The 13364-nt window shown below is 40.8% G+C and overlaps 1 protein-coding gene across 1 annotated transcript in view; it reads right to left on the bottom strand.

Moving 5' to 3' along the window:
* Positions 1–6081: 6081 nt before the first annotated feature.
* polr1e (RNA polymerase I subunit E) overlaps positions 6082–13364 on the bottom strand; it is a 41328-nt gene continuing 34045 nt past the window's right edge. The window contains exons 10-12 of the mRNA XM_072281857.1: positions 12351–12432; positions 10329–10460; positions 6082–6331 (exon numbers count right to left, since the gene is read on the bottom strand). Of these exons, the coding sequence (XP_072137958.1) occupies positions 6178–6331; positions 10329–10460; positions 12351–12432 (368 nt within the window). The 3' untranslated portion in view covers positions 6082–6177. The remainder of the gene's footprint in view (positions 6332–10328; positions 10461–12350; positions 12433–13364) is intronic.

Here is a 13364-nt window from a genome sequence, read left to right as displayed (position 1 = left end):
GGGAGGGTTTAAACTAATTTGGCAGGGGGATGGGAACCGGAATGATAGAGCGGAGGAAGGGGAAAACAGAAATAAATCTAAGACATGTAGACAACATCCACGGTCCTAGCCTCATCAATCTCTCTCGTCACTTTGTCAAAAAACTCAATCAAGTTTGTAAAACCCTAACGCCCCGCATAAAGCCATGCTGGCTCTCGCTAATTCTGCCATGGGGTTTCCAATTGCTCATGTATCCTATTCCCAAGAATTTTCTCCAGCAATTTCCCTACAACTGACATGAGACACTCAGTCCATAATTTCCAGGATTTTCCCTTGTTCCCTTATTAAACAGAGGTACCACATTAGCCACTAGCCAGTCCTCCGGGACTTTGCCTGTAGCTAGAGAGGACACAGAGATACTGGTCAGGGCCCCAGCAATCTCATCTATTGCCTCCTTCAATCACCTGGGGTAAACCTCCTCAGGCCCTGGGGTCTTATCCACCTTAATACTCATTAGGAAGCCCAACACTTCCTCCTCCTTGACCTCTAAATACCTTAACGTATTTATACACTCAGCACTGATCTCCTGGTCCTCCATATCCTTTTCCTTGGTAAATACAGAAACAAAGTTCTCATTAAGTACCTCACTCACATTCTCCACGTCCAAGCAGATGTTCCTTGAGTGGCCCCACCTTCTCCCTAGTTATTCTCTTGGTCTTGGTGTAAAGTTCCTTGGGATTCACCTGAATCCTACACGCCAAGGACTTTTCATGGTCCCTCCTGGCTTTCCTAATTCCCTTCTTCAGTTCTTTTTTGGCTTCTTTATCTCCTCATGTGCTCCATTTGATCCTAACTTCCAAAGCTTTACATACTTTTCCTTTTTCTTTGTGACTAAGTTCATCACCTCTCTGGACATCAAAGGTTCTGTCATCTTTCCATCCCTGTCCTTCCTGCTCACAGCATCATACCTTTCCTGTATCTGTGCAATTGACCGTTAAACACCATCCACATGTCTGATGTGGACTTGCCAGAATGAAAAGTGTTCCCATTAACTCTTAGTTCCTGCCTAATGCCGTCATATTTAGCCCTGCTCCAATTTAAAACTCTACCTATCCTTATGTATAGCTATCTTGAAAGTTAAGGAGGAGTGGTCATTGTTCTGTAACTGTCCACCCCTGAAAGGTCAGTCACCTGGCCAGGTTCATTACCCAACACCGGGTCCAGAACAGCCCCTCCTCTCATTAGACCATACACATATTGATTTAAGAAACCTTCCCGGATACACTTAATAAATTCAGCGCCATTTAATCTCCTTGCACTAAGAGGGTCCCAGTTTATATTAAGGAAGTTGAAACCCCCTATAACAACAACCCCATTATTTTTATAGCTTTTCTTAATCTGATTACATATCTGTTCCTCAATGTCCCGGTGGTTATTAGGGGGTCTGTAGTACAATCCCATCAGTGTGACTGCACCATTCCTATTCCTGAGCTCCACCCAAATGACTCAGTGTCTGACCCCTCCATTATGTCTCCCCTGAGTGCAGCTGTGACATTGAACCTGATTAATAGTGCAACTCTACCCCCCCCCCCCATCTTCTCTAAAACTTCAAAAACCTGGTACATTATTTACCCATTCTTGCTCATCTCTTAACCAAGTTTCAGTAATGGCCACAATATCATAGTTGCATGTACTGATCCATGCTCTAAGTTCATCACCTTTACCCATAATACTCCTAGCATTAAAATATAGGCACTTCAAACTATCCAACCCATCATTCCTGTTATTTCGATTTTGCCTTTCAATACTTTCCCTGACATCTACCTTCTGGTCTGATCCTTCCCTTATTGACCTGGGGCTCCAGTTCCCAGCCCCTTGCAAAACTACGTTGTACCAAATATTACAGTTAGTATTTGGTAGCCTATAAGTAGGCCCGTCCATTGTTTTCTGTCCTTTGCTGTTTCTGAAATCAACCCGGACTGATAATGACTGTACATCATGATCCGCTAAGCTAAGGCCATTTCACACCACTATACTGATTTTATTACTAAGATCCCATCGCCCCTTTCTGCATGCCTCAACTTCTTCAATGTGAAAACATCCTTCAATATTCAGCTTTCGTAAGCCAGTCAAATTTTCATAGACACTAAGGTCATACCCACTTACTTCAGCTGTAAATGCTATGCTATTAACATTTTTTGCACTTTCACCCAACACGCTGTTCACTTTTGTTTCCGCTGCTACTTAATTACTTTTCTAACTTGCTGCTTCTTTTCAGTTTGGGGTTCCCATCCTATTGGAGTTGAAACATGACAAGCTGTTCTAAGTGCTCTCCAACAGCAGTAGCAAACATACTGCACGGGTATTGGTTCAGGTCTTGCCAGTCAGATTTGTTCAGATGTTTGCTCTTCCATAAAGAGTCCCAAAGACTCAGCAATCCACAGCCATTCCTCCAGTCAAGCATTCATCCATTCTGCCCCACCTATTTCAATGCTTGTCAATGCTTCCACAGTTCTGGAATGCAAGAGGCTACAGCAAATAATGGACTCAGCCAGTTCCATTACAGTTACAGCACTCCCTACCATTGAGAACATCAACGATCAAGAGGTGATGTCTTGGGATGGCAACATCCTTTATTGAAATCACCCATCCAGGTAATACCCTTTTCTCAATCCTGCCATCATACAAGAGGTCCAGGAGCCTGAAGACCCACATGTTAAGATTCAACAACAGCTTCTCCACTGTTATTGAGTTCTCAAACTGACTTGAAAGACTCTTAACTCTGCCTCAACACAATTTAACAAATTGCGCAGCAGCAAAAAGCTAATTTTTAATGGCATGTATACCCTAGGTATGCATGCCAATGACAATAAACCGAACTTGCACTAGGTAGTAATCCCAAGGCAGCTATCTTTGAAATCCTGCTTTTTAATCTTTTTTTTCTCAGATTCTTAAAAATCTCCTTGCAGGACCCTTTATCTACCGAGTAGTTGCTATCAATATGGACAACTCCTCTGGTCCATCACCCTCCTTTTTCAGCACTTGGTGCAGCTGTTCAATAACTTCCAGACACCAAAGAGACAACTTACCAGCCCAGGGTACTGCCCGTGGCCACAGAAATACCTGTCCATTCTATCTGTTGTATCCCCTATTACCACTGCTATCCCACTTTTCTTCCTCCACTCACAGTGCAGAGCGACTTATTTGCTTGCGTTTCTGCCCTGACTGCACTCCGAAGAAACAGCACCCTAGCATTATCAAGAACAGAAAACCTGTTTGTGATCAAGGTTAACACTGGGACCACTAGTCAGCCTGATAGTCACCCATCCGCTTGACCTGCATACTTAAGCTGTGGTGTGACAATTTTCTTAAATCTACAATGTTCTCAGTCTTAAGGATACATCAGAGTATCACAGACTCCAGTTGCTGCTCCAGGTACAAAACCAGGGACACAAACTGCTGAAGATCACTCATGGGTCAGAATCTACATTCCAAGTATAGCTGTCCATACTCCCTACACAAATAAAGGTAGAATAAATTTATCACCAATTACTCACCATCAACCTGACTTGTACCAACTTCACTCCATGCAACCAAAGGGCCATGTGGAGTTACTTCTACAGACCTCACAAACCACCACTCCCTCACCGAAGCCACTCCAAGGGCTATCAAGTCCAAACAACACCAGGTCCGACAATGCCTTGATGTCAACAGTCACCATCAATACATTAGTTCCATGATCAAACTGTTTCTCTTTTGAAGAGAAGGTTCATTAAATTGATTCCTGGAATGAATATGCTCAACAAGGAATAAGTGCACATATTTCTTTGGTATTTAAAAACAGACAGCAATCTTTCTGAACTATACAGGATTAGATTAGATTATGAGGACACTCAGTCCTCATTTATTGTCATTTAGAAATGCATGCATTAAGAAATGATACAATGTTCCTCCAGAGTGATATCACAAAAAAAACAGGACAAACCAAGGACTAAAACTGACAAGACCACATAATTATAACATATAGTTACAGCAGTGCAAAGCAATACCATAATTCGATAAAGAGCAGACCATGGGCACTGTAAAAAAAAGTTCCGATCAACTCCCGATAGTCCCTAATAGCAGGCGGCAGAAGGGAGAAACTCTCCCTGCCATAAACCTCCAGGCACTGACAACTGCTGATGCGTTGGAAGCACCCGACCCCAGCTGACTTCAAGCCTCCGACCAGCCCTCCGACACTGAGCACCATCTCTGCCAAGCACTTTGACTCCGCCCCGGCCGCTGAGCAACAAGCAAAGCCGAGGACTCGGGGCCTTCCCTTCCGGAGATTCTGGATCGCACAATAGCAGCGGCAGCAAAAAAGGCATTTCAGAGGTTTTTCCAGATGTTCCTCTGTTCTCTCACGTCTGTCTCCATCAAATCAGGATTGTGCACGCACCCTACTTGACAGATTACAGATATCATACACCAGAGTGGCCACTGTGTCGCACCATCTTCTCCTCCTCCATCTTGAGGATTGAGGGGAAGTGACAAAGTAGGTGTTGACAGAATCAAAGTAAACTGCAGAGAGATGTAAAATTAGCCAGATCCATCATGGGCACTAGCCTCCATAAGATCCAGGTATCTTCAAGGTGCAGTGCCTCAGAAAGGCAGTGCCTGTCACCCGGGACATGCCCCCTTCTCACTGTTACCATCAGGTAGGAGGTACAGAGGCCTGAAGGCACACACTCAACCAACCAGGAACAGCTTCTTCTCCTCTGTCGTACAGATTCTGAATGGTGAATGAACCCATGAACACTACCTCACTACTTTTTTTTTGCTTATATATTTATATATAAAAGAACTTGGAAATTAGGGGAGAGCTTCAGAATAAGGAATTACCATTTGAAAGCAGATGAATGGGAATTACTGCTCTGTTGAAGGTAATGACTCTCAGAAATTGCCAACCCCAGGAGAGTTGTGTATGCTGAATCAAGGCTAAGGTAGTTATTTGGTTTGATGCGAGTCCAGAGCTTTTGAGGAACAAGTGACTATGTGGATTTGGAGCCATGACCTTAGCAGAAGGCAGAGTGGTATCAGTGGTACCACCTTTGCTCCAAAGATTCCATTCCATTTGTTCATATGTTGACTGAAGGACAGACATTAGGAAGGAAAAAGGGGAAGAATGTCTTTGCTGCTATACAAGAAACTACTAGTAACGACCTCGGCTTGTGAATTGGGCCATGTTTAATACCTTGTATGAAAACAAGTACCACCAAGTGCTGTATTTGTTTGTATTCCACAAAGGTGTTTCCCAGGAATACTGTACGTCTCAAGTCTGAGTGGGACGTAGAAGCGTAACTAACTGATATACAATTGACAACATACAGAAATTGTGAATTTGGAACACTTCTCCAATTCATGGCTAGGAAAAGAAAGCACACATCTACGAGTTAATTTGAAAAAGTTGTGAATTTATTTTAAATACATATTTAAACACTAAGATAGATGGGTGATTTTATTTGTGCTATCTCATTTATATCAATCACCCAAATTGACAAAATACAGTATATTCAAAGCCTGAGAGTCCGCATATTTCGCCCTCAATCTCCGACAGACATAGAATAAATTGAAACTTAATATTCTATGTAACATAATGTTTCATTAAAAACAATTGTTTCAATATCACCAAATAAACAAATAAAAGTAAACAAATAAAAAGGAACATTTTGCTGAACTACACATCAAGATCAATCTGTAGAAATGCTCACCCGTGGTGCTTTTGATGATAAATTATACAAAGTCCAGTGAAGATCAACTGAATAAATAAACGACTCTATCTGAAGTTCTGAAATATTCCTTGTAGTTTTAAACACAGTCATGAATAATTCAATGTAATGCACCAATTACATCTCCATCAGACAGTGATAATACCAAGATTCTTTCTTATAAAATAGAAATTTGAAGAGTTGTCAAACGCAGATCCAAACTGAATTATAAGCAACACACACAAAAAATGCTGGTGAACACAGCAGGCCAGGCAGCATCTATAGGAAGAGGTACAGTCGACGTTTCAGGCTGAGACCCTTCGTCGACTGTACCTCTTCCTATAGATGCTGCCTGGCCTGCTGCGTTCACCAGCATTTTTGTGTGTATTGCTTGAATTTCCAGCATCTGCAGATTCCCTTGTGTTTCCAAATTGAATTATATTGTTTTTTTTTACGTCATTTTCTTCCTTTTCCTACGAGTTCTACTTTGCACCACCAATGGTAATGAAAGAGAAGCCATTTTATGGTCCTTTGCAACACCACCAGAAATATTCACTTTTGTCTTTCCAACTTTTAAACCCATCGCTCTTGCAATGTCCAAAATTCTGCAAAGTATAACAAAACAAGTATTGATAAACAAATGTGTTTAGATTTATTCTCTACATTTACATGTGATAAAATTCATGATACATGCAAAGGGAGTGCTGACTAAAGATAATCTGTTAGTCACAAGGTGCAGTTCACCCGTAATCCAACTACATGGGTGAACAGGTTTGAGACGGTGAATACAGATGCCTACCTGTTCTTATGTTCATTTAATAACATGCTTCTGCTCTTGTGCATTAAATAGCCAGAAGAGATGGAACCTTGAGTATTGTATAAGCTTAATTTTGTATTTTGATATTGTTTTGATTTATTGGCACTTTTAGTTCTACAAAGGGTTTCAGCATCAATACACTGAATGTCCAAGGCAAGTGATCTTGAACCACCGAGGTCTGTGTGATGAAGATACTTCAATGCAGGAGAGTTTCAGGACTTTGATCTGCAGATGAAGTCTCATTTAGGTCTATCAGATGGCATGTGATTTGGACAGAGCTTACACAGTAGTATTCCTGTTTGATTGTAGCTCCTGTCCTTCTGAGTTGTACAATATTCACATACGGTGTAGGCTGCACATTTGTTAGGAGCAAAAGAAGCAGTCTTGGCAACTCACGGTAATGCATCATGTTCAAAGTATAAACAGCAGCTACAATGCACCTGCAATGAAGGAAGTGAATGGCTGAGCAGAAACTGGGGTGCCAATTAAGAGGGTAGCTTGGTCTTAGATACTGTAATGCTTCTTGAATGATACTGGTACCATTTCACAAAGGAGAGTATTACATCACACTCTTGACTCGTACTTCATCGGGGGGAATCAGAAAGTGGATCATTCAATGGAAGATGCTCAACCCCTGATTTGCCCTTGTAGCCAAAGAATTTATGCAGCTTTTCAGGCAAAGTATCTGGTCAATACTAGAAATACTGAAGGACGATTCAGCAAAGGTAAATTACTCAATAGACTGCTTTTCTCCATACAAGCACTGCTCACAATTAAGTGGTCTACTCTTGCCAAGCTTCACTGCATCCTGTCAATCTAAAGCTAGGCAAAATATAAATACTCCACCCTCAAATCGGGTTCATCTGCAAAATCAGACAATACATAATTTTCCAGTTAATAAGGGAAAGCAAATGTGGGTCTTGGTTAACTTATAACACTCCTGAGATCCACTGGGTTTCTTGAGTCAAATATCTTGTAATGATATAATGATACACTCCGATGCAGTGTGCAGTGAGACTGTGAGGAAGGACAGACAGATGAGAGGGCAAAATTGTAGTCAGTGGGATGAGGTGCAGTGTAACATGGAGGCAAAAATCAAAAAGGGTGATGAATACAGGACTGCGTGTGTTATATTTGAATGCGATGGTCTTGTAGCACAGTTAGAGATCGGCAGGCATGACATGGGCCTCACTGAGATGTGGCTGAAAGATGATCATAGGTGGGAGCTTAATATCCAAGGATACACACTGTGACTCTGCTGGTAAAAAAAAAAATGAAAGCAAATCCTTAGAGTGAGGTGATATAGGATCGGAAGGTATTGAATTCTTCTGGATAGTGATAAGAAACTGCAAGGGTAAATGGCCCAGATAGGAGATATATACAGGCCCTCAAAAAGAAGCCAGGATGGGGATATAATTTCAACAAGAAATAGAAAAGCCTTGTCATCAGGGCAATGTTATGATAGTCATGGGGGATTTCAATACGCAGGTAGATTGTAAAAATCAGGTTTGTGCTGGATCCCAAGAGAAGGAAGCAGTAGAAATGCCTACAAGATGGATCTTCAGAACAGCCTGTGATTGACCCCAATAGGGGAAAGGCAATTCTGCATTGAGTGCAGTGTAATGAACCACATTTGATTAGAAAGCTTAAGGTAAAGGAACGTTTGGTGATCAGAATATGTTAGAATTCACCCCGCAGTCTGGGAGGGAGAAGATAAAGTCAGAAGTATTCGTATTACAGTGGAGTAAAGGGAGAGAGGGGCTGGCCAAAACTGACTAGAAGGGGACAACAGCAGTGATGACGACAGAACAACCATGACCGGAGCTTATGGGAGCAATTCAAAGCATAGGATAGACACATCCCAAAAATGAAGCATTCTTAAGGGAAGATGAGGCAACCGTAGCTGACAAGTGAAGACAAAGCCAACATAAAAGCAAACGAGAGAGCATACAATACAGGAAAAGTTAATGAGAAGTTAGAGGATTGGGAAGTTTTTATAAACCACCAGAAGGCAACTAAAAATACCAATGGAGAGAAAGGATGAAATATGAAGGTAAGCTAGCCAATAATATCAAAGAGGATACCAAAAGTTTTTTCAGGTATATAAAGTAAAACAGAGGCAAGAGCAGATATTGAACCACTGGAAAATTATGCTGAAGAGGTAGTAATTGGGAATAAAGAAATGGCAGATAAACTGAGCAAGTATTTTGCGTCAGCGTTCACTATGGAAGGCACTAGCAGTATGCCAGAAATTCGAGAGTGTCAGGGGGCAAAATTGAATGTAGATGCTCTTACTACGGAGAAGGCACTTAGAAAGCTGAAGGTAGAGAAGTTACCAGTGAACCAGATGGACTAAAAGTTCTGAAAGTGGTAGTTGAAGAGATTGTAGAGGTATTAGTAATGATCTTTCAAGAATCACAAGATCCTGGAATGGACATGAGGGAATGGAAAATTGCAAAAGTCACTTCACTCTTTAAGAAGGGAAGGAGGCAGAAGAAAATAAATTATAGGCAATTTAGCCAATAATTCAGCGATGGGGAAGATTATTAATGATGAGGTTTCAGGGTCCTTGGAGGCACATGTAAAGTGGGCCAAAGTCAGCATTGTTTCCTTAAGGGGAAATCTTGCCTGACAAATCTGTTGGAATTCTTTGAGGAAATGACAGGCAGGATAGACAAAAGAGTCAATGGATGTTGCTTACTTGGATTCTCAGAAAGCCCTTGATAAGATGCTACACATGCGGCTGCTTAGCAAGAGCCCATGGTTTTACAGGCAAGGCACTAGCATGGATAGAAGACTGGCTGATTGGCAGGAGGAAAAGAATGGGAATAAAGGGGGCTTCTGGTTGGCTGCCAGTGATGAGTAGAGTTCCAGAGGGGTCAGTGTTGGGACTGCTTTTTTCATATTAGCGATTTGGATCACAGAATTTTTGGCATTGTGGCCAAGTTTGCAGATGATACAAAGATAGGTGGAGGAGCAGGTGGTGTTGGGGAGTATGCAGAAGGACTTGGACAGATTGGGAGAATGGGCAAAAAAGTGACAGATGTAATATTGCGTAGGGAAGTGTATGGTCATGGACTTTATTTCTTCTACCTAAGGTGCAGATTATTTTCTAAACAAGGAGCACATTCAAAAATCAGAGGTGCAAAGTGACTTGGGAGTCCTTGTGCAGGATTCCCTAAATGTTAACTTGCAGGTTGAATCAGTGGTAAGGAAATCAAATGGAGAGGATGTTTCCCTCAGTGGGTGAGTCTAAGACCAGAGGGCATTGCTTCAGAATAGAGGGACGTCCACTTAGAACAGAGATGAGAAAGAATTTCTTTAGCCAGAGGGTGGTGAATATGTGGAATTCATTGCCAGAGACAGCTGTGGAGACTGTTATTGAGTATATTTAAAGCAGAGGTTGGTGGGTGCTTGGTTAGTTAGGTTACAGGGAGAAGGCAGGGGAATTGGGTAGAGAGGGATAACATATCAGCCATGGTGGAATGGCAAAACAGACTCGATAGGCTGAATGGCCTATTTCTGCTCCTATGCCTTATGGTCTTATGGACATAAGAAATTGATGTGACAAACTCAATCACATGATACATTTGCAAGCCCTCACACCCTTTTCATTAAGTGAGGAAAGATTGATCAAAATGAGAAGCTGGAAGAAATTAGCACTGGTTACCCTTACCTATAAGTTGGTTGCCAAATAACCCATCAGGATCAGATACTTGCTGCTTTGACGTAACAAATTAAAGGTAACCAAATCACTACAAAAATAGATTTTTTAAAAAACTTACTTGTTCTCACTGATTTTCAAATCTTGCTGCAGGAGCGTGAGGTCAATTTGAAAATTGTGAATGTGTAAAGCCAATGCAATAATATATGCTACTATCTTAGCTTTCATGGAGACTGGGATTGTATTTTTCACACTGAAAGACAATAAGAGAGTTAATTAGATTCAGGTTTGAGAGCACAGTTTACACAAGCAATGCTGCAGTTTTTTCCCCAACCTTCAAAGCCACAACATGGAGTCCTAACTCAAAATAAATTTATAAATCACTCAAGCCAAAAACACAATATATTCCACATTGCATCCACAAGGTGCTGAATCTATTTGTACAGATTCACATAAATACCAAGTATTCAGTCAATGTTTCAGGTTGAAGACACTTAACCAAAATATTAACCATTATTCTTTACACAGATGCTGCCTGACATGACCAGTTTTTTAATTTCCGATTTCTAACCTGCAATTTCTTTGATTTTCAAGACTTTGCTTTAGATGACCCAATGGATTTTCCACTTTTTTTCTAATTTGCTTTCTTTCTGTCTGCTCTAAATAACAGATTGTTCCTCAAGTGCAAATGATGATCCGAGACTCCATTTAAAAACAAAGGCAGCTAGATACAATGATCCATCATAATTAATATCACTAAAAATGTTCTGTGGTAAGTAGCAGACCCAGAGAATCCAAAAACCCTGGTGGTCTATTTTCACAACTCAGTCTGATGCTGAACGAAATAGATTCAAAAGCTGAACACTCATTACAATCTCGGCAGCACTGACCCATGGAAAGGGCGTGCTTTTTTTAATATCATCAGTCTTTCCAAAACAGCCATTCCTCTAGCAGTTATGCTTTCCTAACGAGTCCAAAAAAATATATATATTGAGTTAAGTAGTTTTTAGGATGCTTATAAAGGCCACTATTCACCCTTATTTCAGCATTTAATATGGCAAAGGTGATGACAAAATACAATCCAAAAATAATCAATGAAAAGAGGTGGAGCAATAATTATTGCAGAGGAGATATTCCTCTGTGCTCATCCATATATTTATAAAAAGCAGTGCTCCTAACATGGACCCCAATAGATAGTAATGTATACTTTGATTTCTGATTCTTATTAACTTTGAGTCCATTCTACCACTACTTCACTAACTTAAATTTTGCTCCTAATTCTATTATATGACATTTAATCAAAGGCCATTGATCAGAACTTGTGACATTAAAAACAAAATAAGAATCATTTGGCCAACACAGTGGCACAGCTCTAGTGACCTGGGTTCAATTCTGACCTTGGGTGCTTGGCATGTGGAGTTTATATATTCTCCAGTGACCCCTGTGGGTTTCCACAGATGGTCTACCTTCCTCGCACATGTCAAAGATCTGCTGGCTGGCACGTTAGTTGACCACTGCCCTTAACGCAGGTGGCGATGGGTGTAGTGTTGGTGCGTGGCCAAGTGGTTAAGGCGTTCGTCTAGTGATTTGAAGGTCACTAGTTCGAGCCTTGGCTGAGGCAGCGTGTTGTGTCCTTAAGCAAGGCACTTAACCACACATTGCTCTGCGACGACACCGGTGCCAAGCTGTATCGGCCCTAGTGCCCTTTCCTTGGACAACATAGTGGCGTGGAGAGGGGAGACTTGCAGCATGGGCAACTGCTGGTCTTCCATACAACCTTGCCCAGGCCTGCACCCTGGAAACCTTCCAAGGCACAAATCCATGGTCTCATGAGACTAACGGATGCCTATATAGATGGGTGAATCAGGGGAGTTGTTGATGGGGTTAGCATTGTTGGGTGCATGATCGTTGGTGGACATGAATGTCCCATTTCCATACTGTATGACTCTAGGGCAATTCAAATGAACTGTTTAATAAAGTGCTCAAATATTCTAACTTCATGAAACAATAGAATTCACTTTAAATCACATTAAAGTCGATTGGCACATTCCCAACCGCAAATGAAATAGGAAATTCTGTAAATATTACTCCAGCACTCTTGCCTTTCTCTTTGAGAATAACCTCATAATAGGTGCATATTTACCGTCCATTGTTGTATGTCAATACGGTGAAATTTTTCATCAAACTGTTTTTTACAACATCTGCAACATCACTCCCAAGGGAATCTGTAACAAAGTTTTCAAAAATTATACGAGTAGTAAGTTTAATTAGCAAAAGATAGCTCACATTTTAGAAGTAGTGTTGAGTACACTTACTTTGAAAAAAATCTAAATGAGAACTTAGAGCAGGATGTTGTATTATGTGTATTGGTTTTTGAAATGTATTTATCTGTCAACAGATACCTAAACAAACTACTTACACATTATATTTTTATGTTGAAAATTATTAGTCATTCTGTTTTGCAGAAGGCAGTTTATACTAAGAAGTAACTAGATGGACTGATGGGATTGTTTCTGTGCAGTAGTTCCCCATGACTCCTTGAAGGCAGGAATCTGATCAATGATTGGCAGACAGATTGTACAATAAAGACCTTCATAATTACCATCTGAACTTGGAACATGATTATCATTCCAAAATTTTGCAGGGTAATAATTTTAATATATGCATTTTAAGTACATGTAAATAAATTGGATTTATTCCAGCAGTGTTTCTTTCCTGATAACATACATGTCACTTGGCTAAAGATGATAAATGAAATATGCAAAGTAATTACATTTATCAGGTTACTAAAATCACTTTCCTCCACCAAAGTGCAGTTGAAAATTACACAGCATTACATCCTCAGAAGTATGACATTTTTTTCTCCTTAACTATAAGTGCAAGGTTTGGCTACTGGTAAGGGACAGATAGAGCTGCCTCAAAAGATCATAGGTGCAGTTTTGGCCATTTTTCAACAGGTATGAAATTCTGTTATCAATCTGGGGAAATGAAAGACTACAAGGAGGAAAGGCAAATGAACCATGACATCACAGCACACAAAATGATGGAAACCACAAGGTCATAGTAAAAGTTTTTTTTAAAAAGGAGGTTCTGAAAACACCCAACAACTATTCCCAGGGCCAAGGTTAAAGATCTGCTCAGGGCGGGAAAAATCTTG

The sequence above is a fragment of the Mobula birostris genome, chromosome 17 (assembly GCF_030028105.1).
Source record: "Mobula birostris isolate sMobBir1 chromosome 17, sMobBir1.hap1, whole genome shotgun sequence".
NCBI classification, from domain to species: Eukaryota; Metazoa; Chordata; class Chondrichthyes; order Myliobatiformes; family Myliobatidae; genus Mobula; species Mobula birostris.
The sequence above is the reverse complement of the archived record's forward strand: the minus strand, read 5'-3'. Positions and strand labels throughout refer to the sequence as shown.